A 24900-nucleotide genomic window follows, 5' to 3' on the forward strand; every position below is an offset into this window, starting at 1 on the left:
CCAGTCTGACAGATCTATCATACCTGGAAAGACTAGAAAAGCTAGGTCCGCCTTCCTTAAAAGTAAGGAAAAGAAAGGGGTGACATGACTGCAGTGTTTTCGGCCACGATGGGGGTAGACAAAATTGACAGAGAAGATCTTTGTATGGGATGGGGGAGCAACATGAGGACCTGGAAAGGAACTGAAAGAAATTGAAAAAGACAAGTTGTTTGAAGGATATCATGCAATATAGTTTTCCATAGAGATGCATTGACCTGTGGAATAGCCTGACAGAGACTGTCTAGTCCAAAAACTTAAATGAGTTTAAAGCAATGTCTGACTGGTTGAGACATGGAGATGGGACCCTACGAGCACAGCTAATTTCCTATATATCACAACTAGGTAAATACACAAGGCAAATACAGTACAGTAGTACACTGGCTAATCACATTTGTTGGAAACAGGAACTCAGCATTCGCAGTTGTATAACATGAATGCTGAGTTCCTACTTCTGAATGTAATTAGTCAATATACAACTGTATTATTATATCTTTTATTTACTTGTTTATTTTTATGCCCAATTACTTAAGCTAACAAAGAGCAGGTAAAAAGTAAGTCAGGTTATTCCACACATTAGCATAAATAAGTCAGGTATACTGAACAGTGTACAGGAGTAGTAGTAGTAGTTGTTTCCTAGGCAGTCAGGCCAAACAACTCGAGGCTGTTTGGCCAGTGTATGGGAGGTGTCTGTCTTTCTGTTGGCCATCATATGTAATCCAGCCCACAATATACTGGCCATACAAAAACCACAGTGAACACGTTGCCACAAGTGGTGACAAAGTTGACCTCATAAACTCGGAATTGTATGTTTGTGATAATAAGATAGCATGGTTTATGTTCAGCTCCATATATGGTGGCCCCTTATTTTGTGCAGTCTCTGTTTGAGCAGACCACAATTTTCACAGTAATATTACTCTACACCATGACCCCATTCACATGGTAACCAACACATTTTGTGTGGCAATGAGGGGCCAAAAATTGCATACCAGCATTCAATTCTTGCTTACCAAGATTCAAAATGCCCTCTGACAACTCAAGTGGGAGTGAGTATAAGGGTTGTGAGGACTAACCTCAGACTTGGAGGTTGGAGGCAATGCTCAGACCTTATCATCTAACCTCTCAGCCTCCCTCCCTCTCAAAACAATCAAGCAGCACTTCATCATATGGGTAAAAGAAAATCCTACTTATTTTCAACTTATTACTATTATATTCTTCTTCACTCATCATTTTAATATGCTAAATAATGATCACTGAGTTCCCATGCTTACTTCACTATACTGCATACAATGCACATACAGTATACTGTGCTTAGGAGAGCAAAATTTTTCAAGAGGGTCAAAATGGGAACTTAAGGAAAATTTTTGGATTTTCTTAATTACATTAATAACATGACACTCATTCAAATGGATTAATTTATGTGATTCTGTTTGCACTTTTTTTTTTTTTCACGATATATCAACCATGCAATGTGAGGGCGAAGGCTCTCAGTTCATATAGATCAATTTACATGATTCTGTTGGCACTTTTTTTTTTTTTTTTTTTTTTTTTTCATATGCTGACCATGCAAAATGAGGACAAGGGCCATCTATTCATAAATTCCCAAAATCTGTACAGTATTTAATAAGTATTTTGAACTCTGAACTTCAAAGGTTGGTGAAAAATACATACCTGACCCTCCATGGCTACTACTCACTAACCTTTTTCAACAGGAGCCTTCTTGAGAGAGGAAAGGAGTGTAGCAATCGCCTTCAGCACAAAACTTATCTCTGCTATCCTGTGTCTGCAATAATAAAAGTCCTGTATTGGCATGAACAAATATCCATTCATCATCATCATCATTATAACCATCCCAACCCTTATTCCTTCCTTAAAAAAAAAAAAAAAAAAAAAAAAGGGTAGGATCCAAAGACAACGAAGGGACAGAGGCAAGAGCACCATCAAACAGAATGCATAGTGAAACAGGCTATAAATCACAAATGCATCTAAAGTCTTCAAAATCCTGGCTATATATCTCATGCAAATTTTTTTTGTTTTTAACCCTCTCGCACACCATAAGTTATCATTAAGTTTTGGTTCCCCACACAGAACCAAAACCCCGCTCAGGCTGCCTCCACTTGTGCGGAATGGGAAAAAATTCAATGGCCAAATATACCCTCGGACACTGCTTATACTGTTATAAATCACATCCCATCATCTTCGCTGATGTTTATAATATCAGATAAGTGAAAAAAAAAACATAAAACAGATGAATAAATGTACAGAAATGAAGCAAGAATAAACCTTATTTAGGTGAAAACTAGCTTCTCATAACTTCCCAACATCAATGTGAACAATTTTTCCTGTTAAACGCAGTTGCAAAGGTCATGTCTATATGCACAGTTTCACGATCTTTCAAATGAGTCTGGTTTTGAGTTGATACATCCAATAGTTTTTGAGTAAATCCAAAAAAACTAAAAATATTGCCTAAAAAGTCTGATTTGTTTATGATTTCTTATGTTATTAGTGACACTGTAACAAACATATGTAAATTCTATCCAGTTTTGTAGCCCAAAGGTTAAGGATGCCCATGATATAAATCACAGTGTTATAACCCTTACTGTTATTGAGAAAATGAATTTTCAAAAGTTATGATGGGTTGTGCACAGTGACAGCACCTACACTTAGGCTCATAGGCTGACTATGTTCATCTTTCGTAACTTTTCCCCAAATAATTATTTTGCACACATAGGTTACTTTGCATTACAAAAGTATGCATAAGAAATCATCAGCTTGATCATGTTTCTTCAGATTTTTGATGCGACCTATACTTTACGAGTAAAATGACTGAGAGATTAGCAACGAAATGCACCATATTTTCCTTGCGAGAAATATAGAGTAAACACACAATTTATACCCTACAATACAATAGTATAAAAACTAGACACATTAGCTGGTTGCTCATCCTCTAGCAGTGCTGTAGTGTTTCCTGAGAGGAGACAGAGTTGCAGAGAGGAGGACAGGTACAATCACAGCCTGTGTGTGTGTGTGTGTGTGTGTGTGTGTGTGTGTGTGTATTCACCTAATTGTGATATACAGGAAATGAGCTACGCTCGTGGGGTCCAGTTTCTGTTTCTCAATAAGTCAAATTTAGCTTTAAACTCGTTCAAGTTTTTAGACTGGACAATCTCTTTGTCCAGGTTATTCCACAGGTCTATACATCTATAAGGAAAACTATATTTCTTGATATCCTTCAAGCAGCTTGGCTTCCTCAGTTTCATCCCGTGTCCTCTTGTTACTCTCTTATCCCATAAAAACAGATCTTCTTTGTCAATTTTATCTACTCCCATCATGGTCCTGAACACTGCAATCATGTCGCCTCTCCTTTTCCTTTCTTCTAAGGAAGGAAAATCCAGCTTTTCCAGCCTCTCTCTGTACGACAGATCTGCCAGACTGGGGACCATCTTGGTTGCTGTTTTTTGTATTCTCTCAATCTTGTATATATCCTCCTTTTTGTGTGGGGACCACACTACTGCTTCATATTCCAACCTGGGGCGAATCATGGCCACTATCGATTTTTTCATCATCTCCTCATCCATATAATGAAAAGCTACTCTTACATTAGTCAGGAGTTTATATGTCTCTGTAACTGTCTTGTTAATGTGCTTTTCAGGTGACAAACTGTCCTGGACCAGCATACCCAAATCTTTCTCTTCTCTCGCTTTCGTGATTGGTTCATTACCCATCAAATAATTCAATGATGGTTTTGGTACTTTTACCCATTTCCAATATTTTACATTTCTTTGCATTGAATTGAATTTCCCACATCCGGCTTCATTCGTGTATCCTATCCAGATCCTCCTGCAGCATTTTGCGATCCTCCTCAACCTCTACCTTCCTCATGACCTTTGCATCATCAGCAAACAGACTTGCATAACTGTTCACTCCATCTACCATATCATTTACGTAAATCAGGAACATTACTGGCGCCAACACCGAGCCCTGTGGGACTCCACTTGTTACTTCCCTCCTTCCAGACATCTTATCCTTTATTACTGTCCTCATTTGTCTGTCTCTCAAAAAGTCTCTCATCCATTCTAGGAAGTTCCCCTTCAGTCCTCCTATATGCTCTAGTTTCCACATTAGTCTCTTATGGGATCCCTTGTCAAAGGCCTTCTCAAAATCTAAATACACACAATCCATCCAACCTTCTCTTTCCTGAAGCACGTCAATCGCTCTTGAGTAAAAACTCAACAAGTTGGAAACACATGACCTTCCACTTCTAAATCCAAACTGACTATCAGCCAAAATATTCATCTCTTCCAGATATTTTATCCGTCTATCTTTCAGAATTCTTTCACACAATTTTGCGATCATGCTGGTTAGGGACACTGGTCTATAATTCAGGGGTTCTTCCTTGTTTCCTCCCTTATAAATTGGTACCACATTTGCCATCTTCCATTCTTGAGGCACTTTCCCCTCTTTCAGAGAACACAGAAGTAAACTGTGAATCTTATCTGCCAGTTGTTCTCTGCATTCCTTCAGTACCAAATTAGAGATTCCATCTGGTCCTGGGGCTTTCCTTACATCTTGAGTTTCTAGTAGTTTATACACTTCCTGTACTTCCACTTTTATATCTTTTATCACTACATTTCTAGTCACTACCTCCGCTTCCACAAACTCCTTTTCATTCGTGAAAACTGACTGGAAACGTTTGTTCATTATTTCTGCTTGCATTGCCGCATCCTTATAGACCTCTCCTTCTACTTTCACTTTGGTGATTCCTTCCTTTTGTTTCAGTTTGCCATTAACAAATCTATAAAACCGTTTGGGTTCATCCTTACATTTGTCTATTATACCTTTTTCAAAATTCCTTTCTTCTTCTCTGCATATTCTTGTGTATTCATTTCTAGTTCTTTTATATTCTTCCTTTGTTCTGTTGTTACCTCTCTTTCTCCAATTGTTCCACGCCATGTCTCTCTCTTTTTTTGCTATCATACACCTTTTATTAAACCACTTTCTTCCTGTTTTCTTTCCCCTTTACTCTTGGTACAAATTTTTCCACTCCCGAATTATACAGGTCTAGAAAAATATCCCACTTCCTCTGTATCTCTGTTGTTTCTCTGAATTTTCTCCAATCTGCATTTTCACAAAATTTTCTCAATCCTGTAAAGTTTGCTTTCCCAAAGGTGTACCTTCTCTGTCTATAAAGCTCGTCTCTTAGTTCCACGTTCCCTGTTATCATCTGGAACTCATTGACCACATGATCACTTTTCCCAATAGGACACAGATATTTCAAGGATTCTATTACATCGAGTTCTTTGGTAAACAGTAAGTCTAGTCTTGCTGGTGTGTCCTCTCCTCGGAACCTTGTCTCTTCTTTGACCCATTGCGTCATCACATTGTTCATTGCTATATTTAATAATGTAGTGCCCCACGAATCCTCGCCGCCTCCTGAGTCCCACTCCTTCCAGTTCACCTCTTTACAACTGAAGTCACCCATTAAAATTATATTGTTGCTTTTCTCAATCAGTTTCTGTAAATAACATGCCATGTCTGACAGCATTTCCTGGTATTCATCATCACTCCATGCTCTTGTCTTAGGGGGAACATACACTACTGCCAAATCTCACTTGTTATTCTCTCCAGTTACTAATTTCATATTTATCACTTCAGCCCTGCCTTCTCCCATTTCCACGGTATCTACATTTATGTTGTTCTTCACTGCTATCATCACTCCTCCTCCTGTTTTTTCTTTTCTGTCTCTTCCCTACAGTTTGTATTTACCATCTCCCATGTGAACATCAATATCTTCTCTTAGCTTGGTCTCTACAAAGCACATAATGTCGGGTTCATGTATCCTCAAAAGATCGTTGATTTCTAACCGTGCCGATATTAAACCATCAACATTAGTATATGCCACCTTCCAGTGATTTTTGATGTTTTCTATACCCTCTTTTCTCCTTCTCTTCGCCGGTACCACTTCCTTAACTTCTGATCCATGACTCTCTGATAAAACACTGACTTCTCTTTCTCCGTTCTCTGTTCGTTTTTTACCTTTGCTTCTTTTACTAAGTCCTTTATTTTAGCTCTTTCTTCCTCATTTGCATCTCCCCTTATCCAAACATTTTTAAACACTTCCTTATCCGATAGTTTCCATGTTCTACTCATAATTTCGTTAACTGTTGCTTGGGACTTAAACTTTACCTTCAATGGCCTTGCCCCTCCTTCCTCATACTTTCCTAACCTAAACACCTCTTCAATCTCTTCTTGCACTTCGTTGCTTTCTTCCATGACTATTGATATTATTTCTTTAACCTTACTCAGTTCTTCTCTTTCTCTGTCTGATCTTATTGTTATACGTTTTTCTTTAACTCCTGAAATTATTATACATTTTTTCTTATCTGCTACATCTCTAACTAAAGATTCTCTACTCAGCACCCTAACCACTTCCCTCTCCACTTTTTCCTTGCTTTGTTGGTCTATAATCTCTCTCAAATTTACATTTCCCTCTTCCTGAATTTTCTTCCACCCCTTATGTTGCTCCTTGGTTTCTTTAATGTGCTCTTCCTGTATTCTTGATTTAGATTCATACTCATCTACTTTGCTTTTCACCATGTCCCTTTTCTCTTCCAACCTCTTATTCTCCCTCTTAAGTTGTTTTATTTCATTCGAGGCTGATTCATTGTTCACTTTTAATTCAGTAACTTCCCTTTCTTGTTCGTCACTAAATGTACAGATTTTTTCCAGTGTACTTCTTAAACTTTTGATCTCATTTTCCCGCTCTATGGTCCGTTCCTGTAACTCTTTAATTACTGCCCATACCTTTCTTATCTCCTGGTCATTCCTCTCCGCTGTTTTCTCTGCACCTGCTATTCTTGTCTGGTTCAACTTAATACTTCCTTTTCCCACATCCTCTTCACAAAAGCCCTCAAATTCTTTCTCACTGATCGTAAACAATGCACCGTCCGTTTCCTCCATGATTCAACCATATGGAGACTTTCTGTTTTCACTTTATCTTGTCTCTTTTATGACCGAGACCTCATTTTTTTTTTTTTAATACTGTCCGACGGGACCACCACTCACGCACTCATTAACACAGTCACAATTAGGCTCAGCTTCCTTTCGTCAGTGATTCAGCGATTTTTTCCCCACAATCCTTGAAGAGGTCCGTCTCTGTCGGCGACCCGTGTGTGTGTGTGTGAGAGTATTTGTGATGTGTGTGTGTGTGTGTGTGTGTGTGTGTGTGTGTGTTTGCAGTGTGATTTACTGCTGCTTGCTTTCATCAGTATGATACTAATGAAAGCACAGTCCTGTGCAGAGCGGCACATCGCAAACAGGACATATAGAGCTGGTGTCCCTTCTCCTCTTGTACAAATAGCACAGCACACACTGCAGCCTTTTCTTGTCGGGGATTCTCTACAGGGTGTGGTGCAGTGTTACGTCCAAGAGTGTCCTGTCATCAACATATCGACTGCGCTCGGATGGTGGTGCTCCTCCATCTCCTCGCCTCGGTACTCCTACTGGAGGTGCAGTGGCAAGAGCTAGCCGAGTAACTCCTGATGGGCCAGCTACAGCGGGAGGTGGAGCGGTCATGGCAGTAACTGACCGAGTAACTCCTGACAGGCCAACTACTGCGGGAGGTGGTGCGGTCATGGTAGTAACTGGCCGAATAACTCCTGACGGGCCAGCTACTGCGGGAGGTGGAGTGGTCGTGGCAGTAACTGGCTGAGTTACTCCTGACAGATCAGCTGCTGCAGGAGGTGGAGTGACGGTTGCAGGAGGTGGAGCGATTGTTGCAGGTAAAGCAGAGGCTGAGCTGATGGATTGGTTGCTGCAGGTACAGGTGGTCGTCGTCACGAGGAAAGGTCAGGGGCATGGTGAAGGACACGACCTGATGCTGGCCACTCCTTCCCCCGGAATACCAGGAGTTTGTGGCATATGTACTCCTGATCTTCTTGTTCACTGTTCTGAGAATGTGGTGGAATCTCCTGTCTGGACCCTTTACCTTCCCATGCACCTGCCTAGGGACGGTGGTGTCACTGTGGAAGGTGGACACCATACTTACGATACATTTGTCCTTTCACAGCAACACCATTATATTGCCCTTGTGCCTAGCTTCCAGTCCATCATCAGGAAGGCATCTAGCACTGCTGACGTCCTGCAGCTCCCTCAGTGCTCCCCTTGCCACTTCCTCTGTGAAGAGGCGTTTGCACAGTGATAAAGAGTTGTAATAATTGTCCATATACAACTTGTATCCTTTGCCCTTCAAAGGTTCAGTGAGGCCCCACACTGTGTTTCCTAGAGACTTCTTCTCCCCCGTGTATACAGTACTTCGAAATTCCAAATGTAACCACTCCTTGCCTCAGCCAAGATGTAGAGTTTGATGGCATACTTTTGGGGCTTCATAGGGTCTTATACACAGAAGGAGAGCTGTCCCTTCCAACCCAGAGATCCCTCATCCAGGCTAAGATGTTCAGCCAGGATGTAAACCTCCTTGAACCTCTGAAGGAAATACTGCATCACTGTGTGAATCCATATTACCCGGTCTTGATTGCCCTCGGTTATGGCAAGACTATTGAAAGCATGAAAGCGCTTCAGGATGGCCCTGAAGCACATTCCACTCATAGCCCGCCGAAATATGGGGTAATCGTGAACCTCTGTGGACCGCCAATAGTGTCTAATGGTTGGCAGTTCACAAACCCCCATAAGAGAGTATAATCCACGGAACTGGGCCATTTCCTTTTCGTTACAGAGGTACCAGATGAGTCCCCAGGAACCTGGCATAGTTGTTGGTTTCGACCATCAGGTACAGCAACAACTCCCTGGTAAAAAAAAAAAAATTGGAAGTATTGTAGTGGTGTTGTTGGTGTTGCCACTCTCAAAACTGGGGTTTCAGTAAAGGGGCCAGCATTGGGTGTGAATGACCCAGAACTCCAGGTTTCCTCATGACAGTCTTCATCTGGGGAAATGCTTGGCTATGTACATGTGTGGTGCACACAACCCCGAGACAGACGACTACCTCGCCTAGGCCCACGCCGCCCTCGTCTTTGTGGTGGGGAGGGAGACGGTGACGATGATTGTGTTGATGATAGCTGGGTGGATAAAGGTTTAGGTGATTGTGGTGATGGAGATGGTTCTGGTGAAGACAGTTGTGGTGAAGATGGTTGTGGAGATGATTGTGGTGTTGATGATGATGGCTTATATTCAGGGGGAATGAAGTCTGAAGAGGACAATGACTTTGCTGATTTTGCAGGGGAAGATGATATGGAAATATCTTGGATAGGTGGTGAGATGCGGCCAGGTAGGAGTGTTGTGAGAGTGTAGGGTGACTGTGGGGGTAACGAGGTCAGTGTTTGCGGTGGGGGAGTGGAAGAGAGGTGGCGATAATGCGGCTCAGTCTCCATGGTCAGGGTGATTCCAGTGGTGGTAGGGTTTATACCAGTGGTGTTAGGAGTGGTGGCAGTGATAACAGTGATGTCAGTTGTCACAGAAGTGATGGCAGCAGTGACAGGAGTAGTGGCAGTGGTGACAGCAGTAGTTACACCAGTGGTGGCAGTGGTGAAAGGAATGGTGGTATTGATGGTGCTACTCCTGTCTGTAATGTTAATCGCTGCGGCCTTGACTGCGGCTTTGCGTTTATCTCCTCCCTTGGAGGCAGATTTTGCTCTCCCTTTCCTCCTCCTCATTCTCTCCTCCTCACCAGATTCACTATCAGATTCACTCTCACTGCTTTCTTCATTTTCACTCCCACTAAACACGTATTTCATGTACTCCTTCTCTGGTAAGCTCTTGCATGACATTGTAGTTTTAGTGTAATGGGAGGAGAACGGTAAAAATCGGGCTCGATTTTTCAAATCTGGCTTTCTCTGAAAATATATAAGAAACACTTATAAACCTTCTTCACAAGCACACTGCATTATATACAACAAACTATCACTATAATACACGTAAGGTATGGACGGTGCGGTAATAGAAAACGTGGAATAAGATGGCTGGCCACGAGCTCAGACACCCAACTAGGCTGACTGCTGGGAGGACACTGAGCTAAAAATAGGCCGCTTCTCCCTGCGATATGCTCGCGGGTGTTGCCATATATTTCCCTTAGACCTGGCCACCCTCATCTTTGACTCACCAAAATTTGACGCAAATTCATCCACAGGAAAAGTTTCTACGATCATTTATAGGGAATTTGGGTCATGTTGCATCATTGGTTATTCTTCAGATTGCAAGGATTATGACCCACATTGACTCATCGTGCACAAAAGGGTTAATGTAAATCTCGTATACTCATGGGATAGTTACCACACTGTCATGAAAAAAAAAAAAAAAAAAAAAAAAAGAGTGCAATCCTTGTCACGTTTATTTTCATAAATAATTCATACACACATGTTCATCCCATCATATCCTTAGCTTCTTTAACCCTCTCATGGTTTTCATACGCGTCTGACTAGTACAATCTACTTACCCCCCTTCGCAGTTTTCATACTCAATAAGATGCAATGAACCACTGGATGAAAAAACAAGTAATAAAAGGCGTATGATCTGCTTCCATATGCATTATAGGCTCATATGTCTGGCAATGGTGTGCCTAACTGTAAACATGTGTCTAGCTGGTGCAAACTGCAAGTGACAATCTTTTACTTTTTGTGGCTAACATACAGTAATCCCTCAATTGAGGCACTCCAAGCCAGAGGGGCGACCGTGCATTTTGCTTCTTTTTGGTAATTAGTTGTTAAACTTTGACATCTAATTACTTTACCACACTGTAATATACTTTAAACATGTCATGTTTACCACCATTTTAATCGTCTTGGTTAGCACTTTCAAGCTAAACAATAAAATGCGCATAAGTATAATTTTACCCTTGTATAATTAGCCGTGTAATAGTAGGGTACTTACCTGGAATTTTGAGATATGGCACACTCGCCCCTCTGGCCCGGAGCGCCTCAATTATCCGATGTAACAGAGCCAAAGGCATGTCCGGATAGTGGATCTGTTTGGATAATAGACTTCTCCCCTGGCTCCCCTTCACACATACCCTAACTTTGAATGTCGCTGTAAAAGGTCACTACAGTACATCGTACAACACTTATTCATGGTGCTTTACACTACTCTGTCTGGTCAAGCAGACATAAAAACTACAGCCATGCAATTACCATTATCATGCGGACCAAAAAAAAAAAAAAAAAAAAAAAAAAAAAAAAAAAAAAAAAGGGCCCGGCCGGGAGAAAATGTTCAAGCGGCCAAAATTTCCACCCGGACGCAAGGATTTTGTCCGGATAAAATGGAAAAATGTACGAATAATGGATTCAAACAGCCAGATCATAGCATCCAGATAATGGATTGTGAGGATAATGGATGTCTGGATAATTGAGGGATTAACTACAATAAATCTCACTTTGATTGGGGCCAGAAAATAGTCTATCTATCTATCTATCTATTGCCAGACACAATAATCCCATAAGGGGTGTCAATTTGACTTTGAGCTACTTCTTTTACGGGGAGGGGCACTAACCCTCCACCAACCCACTTGTTGACACGTAGGGAGCACATATGATTTGGTTATATCATTACCATCCAGCGTTGTAAATGGTTTCTTGGCTTGTCTATCTATCTATCTATTGCCAGACGCCTCAATCCCGTTTGGGGTGGCCACAAACAAATCGCCTCCAAGTTGCCCTGTCCCCCGCCATTTCACTGCCCTGCTCCCAGCTCACACCCCCTTCTCTCATATACCTCTCCACCCCATCCCTCCATCTGTGTAAAAATACAGGTTCTCTCTTCTTTCTTCCTCCATCTCATCCTCGGCCTCCCCCTCCCTCTTCCCCCCTCCACCTCACTCATATACACTCTCTTCGTCAGTCTTTCACCCTCCATCCTCTCCACATGGCCAAACCACCTCAGTGTGTTCCTCATAACGCTTCCTATCACATCCACATCCACACCACAATGCTCCTTTATATCCTCATTCGTCAGCCTGTCTCTCCATGTGACTCCACAGGCTCCTCTTAAATAACTCATTTCTACTGCTCTCACTCTTGACTTGTGTCCTTCCAACAATGTCCAAGCTTCACTTCCATACGTTAGAGTTGGTATCACAATACTGTCATGTAGTAACTTTTTCACTTCCATGCTCACTTCCCTGTTTCTTATCACTACTTTCAAAGAACCAGCAACCTTTCTTCCCTGCTGTACCCTTTCAAGCACTTCACTCTCCAAACCTCCATCCTTACTCATCACACTACCCAAGTACTTAAACATACTCACATCCCTACATGTCAAGTGGGGTTGGTGGAGGATTAGTGCCCCTCCCTGTAAAACAATTAACTCTAAGCCATCGGCCACCCCGTCTGGGATACATGGCGTCTGGCAATGATGATGATGATGACATTTTCCAATTCCTCACCATCCAGCCTCACTGTACATTCACTGACTTCACCTCTCTCAAAGACCATCACTTTACTCTTCTCTACATTCACCTTTAGATTCCATTTCTTACACACTCTCCCAAACTCATCTACCAAGCCCTGCAGCTCCCCTTCGTCTTCACTCAACAACACAGTATCATCTGCAAACAACAGTACAGGGAGTTTCCAAACACTATCCTCTCTCACCGGGGCCACTCCAACATCCACTACCCTACCTTGTACCTTTTCTGTTACCCCATCCATGTACAGATTGAACAACCATGGAGACATGACACATCCCTGTTTCAACCCAACTTTCAAAGAGAAAAATTCACTTAGTTCACCATCCACACACACTGCAGCCTTCACACCATCGTACATACTCTTCACAGCATTCAACAACTTCCCATCTACTCCATATATTCTTAACACTTTCCACAATCCTTGTCTATCCACCCTGTCATATGCTTTCTCCATATCCATGAAAGCCGCATACAACTTCTTTCCCTTGTCTAGAAACTTTTCCACTAAAGATCTAAGAATGAATATCTGATCTACACAACCTCTTCCCTTCCTAAGCCTCCCTGTTCTTCTCCAACTAATTTCTCTGTTCTTTCTCTAACTCTGTCAATAAGTATCCTACCATACACTTTTCCTATTATACTAAGAAGTCAAATGCCCCTATGATTACCACACACATCTTTTTCCCCTTTTCCTTTGTACAAGGGAATAATTATACCTGACTTCCAATCCTCCGGGACTCTACCCTCCACCCAGGCCAATCTGCACATCTTCCACATCCATTCTACTACTATCTCTCCCCCATGCTTCAGCATTTCACCACACACTCCATCAATTCCTGGGGCTTTCCCCAATTTAACTTTCTTCATTGGTTCCACAACTTCTATCCTACTGATTTCTTCCTGTCTTCTCACCTCCCTCCTTCTCCCAGCCATTCCCCAGCCACTTACACTCGCATTACTTCCATCCTCTATGTTCAACAATTCCTTAAAGTGTTCTCTCCATCTGCTCACTTTTGCTCCCTTCTCCACTAGTAATCTACCATTTTTATCTTTCATTCCTCTGCTAACTTCACTTCCACCCTGTCTTACTCTTTTCACCTCTTTCCAGAACAATTTCTTACAGTCCCTCCACTTTACACTCAAATTCCTCATCTACTCTCTATTTACTCTCTCTTACTAATCTTTTCACCTCTCTTTCTTTCTACATATAACTCTCTCTTCTGCCTCTCAACTTCTTCCACACCCCTATTTCTCATCCATTCATTGTATGCTTTCTTCTTTTGTGCCACAGCCTGCCTCACCTCTTCAGTCCACCACGCTGTTCCTTGCACCCCCCTCCATCTTCTCTTCCTTCCACACACCACATCACATGCTGCACATATTTCTTCTGTAAATATCCTACACACACCTTCCACGTCTCCCATCTGCTCCAATTCAAATTTGCCCAATCGTTCCTCCACTTCTCTCTTATACTCTGCCTTTTTCTCATCCTCTTGTAACCTTTCCACTCTCCTTACAACTACTCCTTCCTCTCGTCTTTCCCTTCTTCTTGGCTTGTCACTCAACGTAAAGGCAACTGTAAAGGACAGAAAAACAATAAGAAGTGACAGGAAAGATGGGAGATATAAGAAGAGAAAAGAGTAGGCACAGAACAAGAATGATAAAGGCTAGGGAAGAAGTAGACAGCACTACATCAAGTGAGTGGATGATGGTCGCCACCACCTACCACACAAATAGTACTAGAGTAAATTTTCATGTGCTCTACACTCTATATCATGAGAAATTTGATAACGTTGTGTAAACAGACTCCGTTCCTTCTTTACCCCTGCACAATTGTTGACTCTATACATGTACAAGGGTATTATCCACCCCTATTTAGAGCACAACTCTTATGTGTGGGGAGGCTCCCCACATACAGCTCTTCTCAATAGGGTGGAGTCAAAGGCTTTTTGTCTCATTAACTCTCCTCGTCTTACTGACTCCCTTCAATCTCTGTCTCTTCGTCGCACTGTTGCATCTTTATCTCTTTTCTATTCCTACTTCAATGGTCACTGCTCCTCTGAACTGCATGCATGCATTCCTCCACCTCTAAGACGGGCGCGTAGCACCCGTCTAGCAGCAAACTCTCATCCCTTTTCTGTCCAACTCTCTACTGCAAGAGTTAACCATTACTCCCAGTCCTTCATTTATAAAACAGGTCAACTCTGGAACTGTCTCCCTCTGTCTGTATTTCCTGCTGCCTATGATCTCCAGTCTTTCAAACGCAGTGTGTCCAGGCATCTCAAAACGATCGGATCTTGAATTTGGCTCTCTCCTGTATTTTGTTTTTCTCTTGGAAGGAACAATAATTGCGGGCTTGCGGCCTTTGGTTCCATCTTCCTCGCATAGAAAAAAAAAAAACTTTCTTACGATGCAGCACCAGCTGTTCTTCCCCTTGGCCTCTCCCTCCCCCTGGCTCCCAGTCTCCCTACCACCCACAAATGCCATACACTTACATTTGTAAATATATTATATTACTGCATAATAAATGTTTATATTACTTTTGTGTCAAACAGAAGAGAGATTGTATTTAATATGATGATGTTTTGCTTCCTCAAAAAGTTCCAGTTTCTTCTTGAATGAACACAGTACAGTACTCACACGCTTATTTCTATAAAAATTTATAAGTTTACAAATTTATAGCCTGAGAACAAAAGAAGGCTACACCTTCTGGCTTTCCAACACAACAAAAGAATAATTGGTATCTGTATTAGGGCAAGTTCTGTAACGAAAAATATAAATTGCACTCCCAGCATGGGGGGAAATATCTGGCTGGGCCGAAACCGGGAGGGGGAGTAGGGGTGCAGGTTTCCTGAGAGGGTTAACTTCCACATCTCAATTTTATTCACACACTAACAATATCCATGCATCTTTTTGGACATACATGCCTCCTCCACCCTTCTGACTCACTAACATACATCCCTTTCACCATCCTATCTATATCCATTTTCTTTATATATGAACATACCATTTAAGTACACTTTCTTTTACCCTACTACTGAAAGACTTCCTTGAAAGACTTCCTTGCTTTACTTCTTTCAAAATTCTCTAATTCTTTTCCTGGCCAATCCAAGCAAATCAATATACATTTTTTTTTTCTTTTCAACTCTAATCATCTATCTATGTATCTGTTGCCAGATGCCTCAATCCCATAAGATGTGGCCACAAATAAATCGCCTCCATGTTGCCCTGTCCATTTCACTGCCTTACTCCCAGCTCACACCCCCCTCTCTCATATACCTCTCCACTCCATCCCTCCATCTCACCCTCGGTCTCCCCCCCTCTACCTTATTCACATATACTCTCCTCATTAGTCTCTCGCTCTCCATCCTCTAATGAACATGGGTGATATAGTAGCCAGCTGATCACTCAGTAAGCTTCAGTTTGTGCTTTTTTCTTTAAACGTATGAGATAGAGCCAACAAGTAATAATTTGTTCACATATACAGGTGGTCCTCTACTTATGACTGGGTTACATTCTGAGAAACTGATTGTAAGTAGAATTTATCATGGGCCAAAAATGCATTTAATACTGTACACACCTAGCAAAGCCTACCTTAAACATGCTTAGAACACTTACATTAATCTACAGTTGGGCAAAATTATTAACACAGCCTATTTCCTAATAAAATGTTGAATTTCTCATCTAATTTATTGAATACTGTACTGAGATCATTGACTGTGAAAGTGGAAGTTCACGTCTGACGGCCATTCCAGGGTCGGTCCTGGTTGCTTCAGCTGCAAGTCATTTAGGCTGTAACGTCCAAATACATTATGTTATGTTGTTTAGGCCGTTACGCGATTCGGCTGTTTGCCAGTTTTGGATGTTACAGCCTAAATGACTTATGGCTGAAATGGCCAGGACCCTATAGGCATGCCGTCTTCATGCTGGGCAGTTATCTTGAGTTTCATCTTAGGAGTAATTGCCTTCCTCTTCTTCTTCTCACCAGTAGTAGGAGTGACAGATGGGCATTTCATTGACAAGATGGATGCACAAAACACAATGTCCATAAGAGAGTAGGCCCCCCCAAAAAATGGCAACACTTAACACTGTAGAGCATCAGAGCATCGATTGTTTACACTAGTGACCACCCGGGCAGACTAGAACTTGGCTTGCTGTTGCTGCCCAGTATATGAGAGAGTATTATACTGCATATCTCTAGCCCAAGAAAAGATCAAAATTCAAATTTCGAAGTACTGTTTCTACCATCATAAAGTCAAAAGCTCATACGTCGACTGTTCCTAAAACAGGGACTGCCTGTATACAATACCTCTTGATCTGAAACACAAGAGTTGCGAAAGGATAATGCTGTGGAGTGTCTGATCATGTGTGGTAAAAGATATATGAAACAGGTACTCTGAGAAAACAGGGACTGCCTGTATACAATACCTCTTGATCTGAAACACAAGAGTTGAGAAAGGATAATGCTGTGGAGTGTCTGATCATGTGTGGTAAAAGATATATGAAACAGGTACTCTGAGAGGTGGAATAAATGTGGAAAAAATGGGAAAACAAAGCAAAAGCAAATGGATTTGAGCAAAACACAGAAAAGTTTGAGTCAATTTCTGTTTTGTAATTTGTAAAGAATAATTTCAAAATTTTGGGGTATGGAATTAAACACAGTACTAAAAGCATGTGTGGTGTTGCAAATGAAGTATGAAAAACATGATGGGATGTGATAGTAGCAAGGGCTAATAAAGATAAGAGAAAGAAGTCAACAGAAAAAAGAAAGAGGGAATACAATAAGCAAAAAGAGATTAGTAAAAGAGAAAGAAGAAAAAGATAAATGAAACATTTGGAAAATTCATGCAGGCTTTTCTGAAAACAAGGCACTTTTGGAAAATAGTGTAAAAAGCGAATATCGAAAAATGTACGAGAGGAGTATGGAAGAAAGCTAATGTGACAAAACATTGCTGTTGCTGTGTTCCCCTGCTCATTTGGATGTGAACCCAGCACACTGAAGGCTGAAGTTATCCTCCTGTAGTCCACCTTACTTCTCCTGTAATACACAGTAACAGCAAGGGGGGTGAGGGGTGTTTTTACAAACAGGCACCAGAGCTGCACGGTTATATCAGTGATAACATGTGCAGGTATCCCTCTCCAACATCACGGAAAAATGTAAAGTACGGGATAAATTATGGAAGAAGGTTAGCAAACAGAAGTGAAATATACATACAAAAAGATTATTCTGAAAAATGATTATTGGGAATGGCATTAGTAGAGGGGTGGCAAACATGAACCCAGTGACCAAGAATGTGTCAATGCCAGAAGTGAGGAATGCTGTGAAGTCTGAAGACTGGGATGACAGTACGTGTTGATCAAGTATAAGACCTCCAAATCAAAAGCATCATAACAGTATGTCTTGTTTCAACTGTATGATGCAGGGTAACACTGAGCTTCCTACTTAAAAAAAAATAAATAAATGAATAAAAAAAAAAATCCACTCACACTTAAGTATTTTGCAGGCATCCTGAGGACAATACTTTTATGATAATACCCAGGAAGGATGAAATCATCCAAGACTCAGAGCTGGAAATGTGTGCATGGTAGCACTTAGAGGAGAATGGCTGGTAAGAGGTTTGGATGAGCTCTGACATGTCAGGCAAGAGGCTGGAAACTCTTTCATGAATGTAAACCAACTTTCAACTTGCACTGAGGTTTCATTCCAAGTATTACTCTATTACTGTATTATCCTTATACTTATTTCAGGTGGCTCTACACAAAGTGACAAGATCAATGGTTTCCTATAACCCAGTTATCATTTACAATGCTGGGTAGTAATCAAAGAACTATTTAGAGGGGTGATGTGGAGCTTTCTACAGTGCTAACTGGACGAAGATGCTAACATGACATCCATCAAAAACCTCCACACACTTTCCCCAGTCTCACAGTAGTGAAGTGCTGCCTCCTGCATGGGAATATTGGTTCATTGCAAGGGGCATCCCTGCAGGGGAGGTTGCTTGCCTGCAGCAGATGGGTCTGCTCGGCCAGACAGACTGGAGTTACTCAACAACAGCAACAACCTATCTATCAATCTATCTGTATTGCCAGACACCTCAATCCCATAAGGGGTGGCCACAAACAAATCACATCCATGTCGCCCTATCCAACATCACATCACTGCCCTGCTCCCAGATCACACCTTCTTCTCTCATGTACCTCTCCACTCTATTCCTCCATCTCAGCCTTGGCCTTCCCTTCCCTGTCTCCCTCTCCAACTCACTCACATACACATGCCTTGTCAGTCTCTCACTCTCCATCATCTCCACATAGCCAAACCACCTCAATGTGCTTCTCCTAATGCTTTCTATCACATCCACATCCACACAACAACGCTCCTTCACCTCCTCATTTGTCAGTCTGTCTCTCCATGTGACTCCACAGGCTCCTCTCATATAACTCATTTCCACTGCTCTCGCTCTTGACTTCTGTACCTCCAACAATGTCCAAGCTTCACTTCCATTCGTTCGAGTTGGTATCACAATACTGTCATGTAATAACATTTTCACTTTCAAGCTCACTTCCCTGTTTCTTATCACTGCCTTCAAGGAACCGGCAACCTTTCTTCCTTGTTGTATCCTTTCAAGCATTTCACCCACCAAACTTCCATCCTCACTCATCACACTACCCAAGTACTTAAAAGTGCTCACATTTTCCATTTCTTCATCATCCAATCTCGCTGTACATTCACTGACTTCACCTCTCTCGAAGACCATAACTTTACTCTTCCCTACATTCACCTTTAGATTTCATTTCTTACACACTCTCCTTAGCTCATCCACCAAGCCTTGCAGTTCCCTTTCGTTTTCACGTAACAACACAGTATCATTTGCAAACAACAGTACAGGGAGTTTCCCAACAATGCCCTCTCTCATTAGAGCCACTCCAACATCCACTGCCCTACATTGTATCTCTTTTATAACCCCATTCATATACAGACTGAACAACCATGGAGACATGACACATCCCTGTTTCAACCCAACCTTCAAACAGAAAAACTCACTCAGTTCACTATCCACATGCACTGCAGCCTTAGCACCGTCATACATACTCTTCACAGCATTCAACAACTTCCCATCAACTCCAATTATTCTTAATACTTTCCACAATCCTTGTCTATCCACCCTGTCATATGCTTTCTCCAAATCCATGATGGCCACATACAACTTCTTTCCCTTCTCTAGAAACTTTTCCACTAAAGATCTATGAATGAATATCTGATCTACACAACCTCTTCCCTTCCTAAAGCCTCCCTGTTCTTCTCCAACTATTTCCCTAACTCTGTCAATAGGTATCCTACCGTATACTTTTCCCATTACACTAAGAAGACAAATGTCCCTGTGATTACCACACACATCTTTTTCCCCTTTCACTTTGTACAAGGAATAATTATACCTGACTTCCAATCCTCCAGGACTCTACCTTCCTCCCAAGCAAATCTGCACATCTTCCACATCCATCCTACTGCTATCTCTCCCCCATGTTTCAGCATTTCACCACACACTCCACCAATTCCTGGGGGTTTCCCCATTTTAACTTTCTTCATTACTTCCACAACTTCCATCCTACTAATTTCATCTTGTCTTCTCACCTCCCTCCTTCTCCCAGCCATTCCCCAGCCACTTATACTCGCATTACTTTCATTCTTTATGTTCAGCAATTCATAAAAGTGTTCTCTCCATCTGCTCATTTTTTCTCCCTTCTCAACTAGTAACCTACCATTTTTATCTTTCACTCCCCTACTAACTTCATTGCAGCCCTGTCTGACTCTTTACCTCTTTCCTGAACATTTTCTTACATTCCCTCCATTTGACACTCAAGTTCCTTCCAAATTTCTCATCCACTTTCTTCTTACTCTCTCTTCCTTTCTACATATAACTCTCTTCTGTCTCTTAACTTCTTCCACACCCCTATTTCTCATCCATTCATTAAATGCTTTCTTCTTTTATGCCACAGCCTGTCTCACCTCTTCATTCCACCATGCTGTTCCTTGCACCCCCATTCGTCTTCTCTTCACCCCACACACCACCTCACATGCTGCACATATTTCTTCTGTGAATATCTTGCACAGGCCTTGCACGTCCCCCATCTGCTCCAATTCATATTTACCCAATCGTTCCTCCACTTCCCTCATATATTTTGCCTTTTTCTCATCCTCTTGTAACCTTTCCACTCTCCTTGCATATACTCCTTCCTCCCGTCCTTCCCTTCTTCTATTTCTCCACTTTACTTAGACCTTGATTCTGACCACCACCAAGAGGTGGTCAGAAAGTCCACTCCCCCAACCTCTGTATGCTCTTGCATCCATTATGCATCTTCGCATCCTTTCATCCACACACACATAATCAATCATTGCCTTCCTTTCATTCAGTTCACCATCCACCCTTCTCATCCCTTGCCATGTATACCTGTGGATCGTTTTGTGCCTGAAGAGGGTATTGGCTATCACCAACCCCCTCCAGGCACAAATGTCCACTAAAACACTGCCCTCCAGGCACAAATGTCCACTAAAACACTGCCATTCTCAACTATCTCAGCAGGCACACCTCACTCACCAACTACTCCACTCACCTTCACATTCCCTACCTTACCATTCATATCACCAATCCAAAACACTCTCTCATTCGTTTCAAACTGTTCCATGCACACTTCCACATTTGTCCAGAACTCTTCTCTCACTCTGCTTGCATGATCTTGCATTGGCGCATACACACACACAATTGCCCACATTTGTAGTCCAACTTTCAGTCTTACCCACACAATCCTTGAGCCAACTGATCCATACTCTCTTATATTCTCCTTCCATCTGTTACTCACAACAATACACACTCCTTCTTTTGTCCTCTCATTCTCACCTACTCCTGCACATATACCCCATCCATACTCCCATTCTCTCATACTCTCGCCTCCCCATTTAGTTTTAGTTAATCCACATACATCCACTTTCGCACCCTCAAGCACTTGGACAATCTCTCTTTCTTTCACCTCATCATTTGCACCCCTTACATTCCACATCGCCATCTGTATCATGTCACTTCTTGTTCATATTATTAGTTAGTTGTTTTTGGTTTAAAAATTCTGAAAAATATTTTATTTGTGAAATTATTAAACGTACCCCTCAACAGTTTGTTTTCTATATCAGGGCCAATAAAGCAAGTCCACTTTCTTTAAGCCTTAACACATACTGCATTAGTTAATTCATACATACAGTATTTAGTTTATTTCAAAGTTCTGAAAAACAAAGGGTGACAAACCAAATACGCGCTGGCTGCCACAGGTAGCCTTACGCAAGTATAATTAACACGCCACGTGGCAGTGCCGTTTTAGAATGGTCTGACATAATGCCACGGCCAGTGCCAGTGTTGTTTTGAAACAGTCTAAAATAAAAAGCATCACTGTGACAGCATTTTTCAAGATCCGCGGGTAAAAATTGGCAGGCATGTAAGGTAACTGTTCCTCTACCATCCCCCAGGCTGTCAAGGCCATACACTCACTTGCTCCCCCCCTCACGCTCGCTTTGCCTCATTCTGCCTGTGTGCCTCACCCAGTGCTGTACATGGTGAAGGCATTTTGTAAATATTTTCATGTAAGTGTAAGTTGTAAATATTTTCTTGTAAGTGTATGGACTATATAATGAAGGCAAGCTGTAAATACCTTCCTGTAAGTGCCAGGACTGTACGTAATGTAGTCAGGTTGTACCTATCTTCAAGTAAGTGTAAGATAATGCATTCACTGCGAGAAAGACACGCAAATTGTGATAGATGCTTAAGTAATAAGTGATAAGAAAAGTGTACTGAACATTGCTATACCTTCCCAGCATAAATACCTGACTGTACCTTACATGGAAAACGGCTTTCTCTCACGTACATGGTGAGCGTGAGAGAGCGGCTATGCCTGTACACGAGTATGCAGGACTGAATAAAACCGATTTCCGACCCTCAGTGAGCATTTTAATGGCGAAATTCATTTTTTCCACATCAAAATCTATCATTTTAGTCCCTCCAAAAAAGGTCGAAAAATGGCCAGCACTGAGGTGACCCGGAGGCTAAAAATGGCCGGCACGAGGTGGGTTAATATTAATACAGTATAAGGATAGTTACTCTGATAATATTTGGACCATAATCACTTATGATGAAATAACTTGAAGGAGGCAGCTATAGCATTTTTTACAAGTTGTGGGAGGGTGTTTTGAACAAGAAGATTTCTACTTTTGTATCGAGTGTTTTTCTTGTTTTCTTAGGATGCTCACTGCAGGGCTGAGCACTTTTTGGGTGTTTAGTGATCATTAACCCTTTCACTAATATAAGAAATGCCATCAAGAGGGTGTTAAAAAAAAAAAAAAAAAATGAAAAGCCTACCATAAGAGCCATGCTATACAATGCTGTGCAAAATGTACCAGGAAAAAAAAAAAAAAAATTATGATGATTTAGTCCACTTTTGAACAAAAGAGCATGTTTTGTGATACGAACGTATCTTGAATCTGGCTCCCTGTTATTTTTTTATTTTATTTTTTTTAAAGGAAACAATTTTATGAGCTTCTGGCCCTAGGTTCCTACTTCCTTGCATTAAAAAAAAAAAATTGGAAGAAAAAAAATAACAAAGAGTTAAACAAAATTCTTGACCCTCCACTGTGTACTAAGTGAACCATACTTCAAATGCTTGTCCTGGGAAGACGTAATGTACTGAACTATGTGTCAATTTTATCCCACAGTAGCAATGATTTATCTAAAAATAAAAAAATAAAAAAATAAATAAAATAAACAAATAAACATAACACATTTCTGTTTTTCTACATAATGAACCACTATCACTTTACACTTTAATACAACTATAGGTAAATTTCAGCTTATTTCAAATACTGACCTGGGGAGGGGACATTTGCCACTGAGCCGCTCATCTTCAACATACTTAACCAACACCTCCCTAAAGCGGTGAAGGAGGGAGGTCACGGCCAACTTGGTAGTAACCTGGGGAGGTGTAGGTGTACTGGAAGGGTCCTGTTCTGTATCCTTACAAGACACCTCAGACAACCCCAAAGTCACGTGCCCATTTGCTGCTTCCAGAGCCTGGTTTGCTGCAGTTCTTGCTGAAATGGTCACACATGACAACATGACATAACAAGATACAATACAGGAATACTCCAGTTTAACGATGCAATTGGTTAAGTAAAAACCTATCGCTGGGCAGGGAATCATATCTCAGGGAAGATTTAAAATGTAAAGTATAAGGATGCATTTTTAAGCCTTGGGTTTCCCCCCCAATCAAATGAGTTCAAAAACAAGTTTCTAGCTAACCTAAACTCCCAGACAGCTTTGAAACAAGCTAAACTAAGCCTAAAAGCAGTTTATAACTCACCTAAACCCAAAAATAAAATATGAAAATCATCTAAAATGTCTGGAAAAAATCAAACTTAGTAAACTGCACCCTAAAATGACAATGTTTGCCCCACCTATGGCTAAAACTCATTAATCTATGTCTAAAAGCAGTTTATAAATCAACCTAAACACAAAATTTAAATCTAAAATACCATCAAAATCGGATTAAAAAAAAAAACATCGTTATACCACGGTTTGACCATTGTTTGGCAGGGTAGGGTGGTATTTCTACCCCCATCGCAATGACGGGGTATCACATCTAGGGGTATCATATCTTGGGGTCTGCCTGTAACATTAGGCATATACCCTGAACTTTCACTACCCAATCCCTTTGAAAGTTATGATAAACTGTTGTCAGTAATCAACTTTTTTTTTTTTCTGTTTTTAAAACAGATAAGAGATAATAGAGCTCCTCTTATAAATTACAAAGCACTGATTTACATGTCATCATGTCAACATCTTTTTTCCACTAAAGGATGGGGAAAGGCAGGGTTCAGAGAAGCAAGGAAAGAGAAAGCATAACAGATGGAAACTATCAAAAGAATACCCAGTGAAATGAATCAGACTCTCACTCATTCACTAACCAATAATGCCCTCAGCTTCCTGCTTTCACATCAAATGCCCAAACAAGTTTAAATACAATATTTTTTTTCCCCTTTACACATGCATGTCACTTTACCTACCAAATAATCAATCTGTCAACTATCAAGTTAACCCCTTCCATCTGGTGATGTAGTACTTATTATAGTTTTGCTATCTCAGGAAGATTTTATTCACCTTTGGAGAGACACTGATCATCACCAAAAAAGGATGAAATAAAGAAGGATGTCACCACAAGGAAGGGGTTATATAAACAGGTGGGGGATGGGGTGCCAAACCCTTGCCATGTGCTCCTTCTTACACAGTTCATCCAACCATGGCATTTGCTATCAGTTCCCCAGCCTCAACAACTTCCATACTTCACTCTCTTACTCACTTATTTACCTTGTCAACCCAACTTCTTCATGGCCTACCACCTTCAAACTCACTCACAAATAC

General features: G+C 41.3%; 1 protein-coding gene across 1 annotated transcript in view; it reads right to left on the reverse strand.

Moving 5' to 3' along the window:
* Positions 1 to 24900, reverse strand: part of LOC145414995 (protein MON2 homolog) — a 570120-nt gene that overhangs the window by 24844 nt on the left and 520376 nt on the right. Inside the window, exons 30-31 of the mRNA XM_080284414.1 lie at positions 23351 to 23573; positions 1737 to 1819 (exon numbers count right to left, since the gene is read on the reverse strand). Of these exons, the coding sequence (XP_080140540.1) occupies positions 1737 to 1819; positions 23351 to 23573 (306 nt within the window). The remainder of the gene's footprint in view (positions 1 to 1736; positions 1820 to 23350; positions 23574 to 24900) is intronic.

Source organism: Coenobita brevimanus, chromosome 101 (genome assembly GCF_032717465.1).
Source record: "Coenobita brevimanus isolate Jiangsu-jjx chromosome 101, ASM3271746v2, whole genome shotgun sequence".
Taxonomy (NCBI): Eukaryota; Metazoa; Arthropoda; class Malacostraca; order Decapoda; family Coenobitidae; genus Coenobita; species Coenobita brevimanus.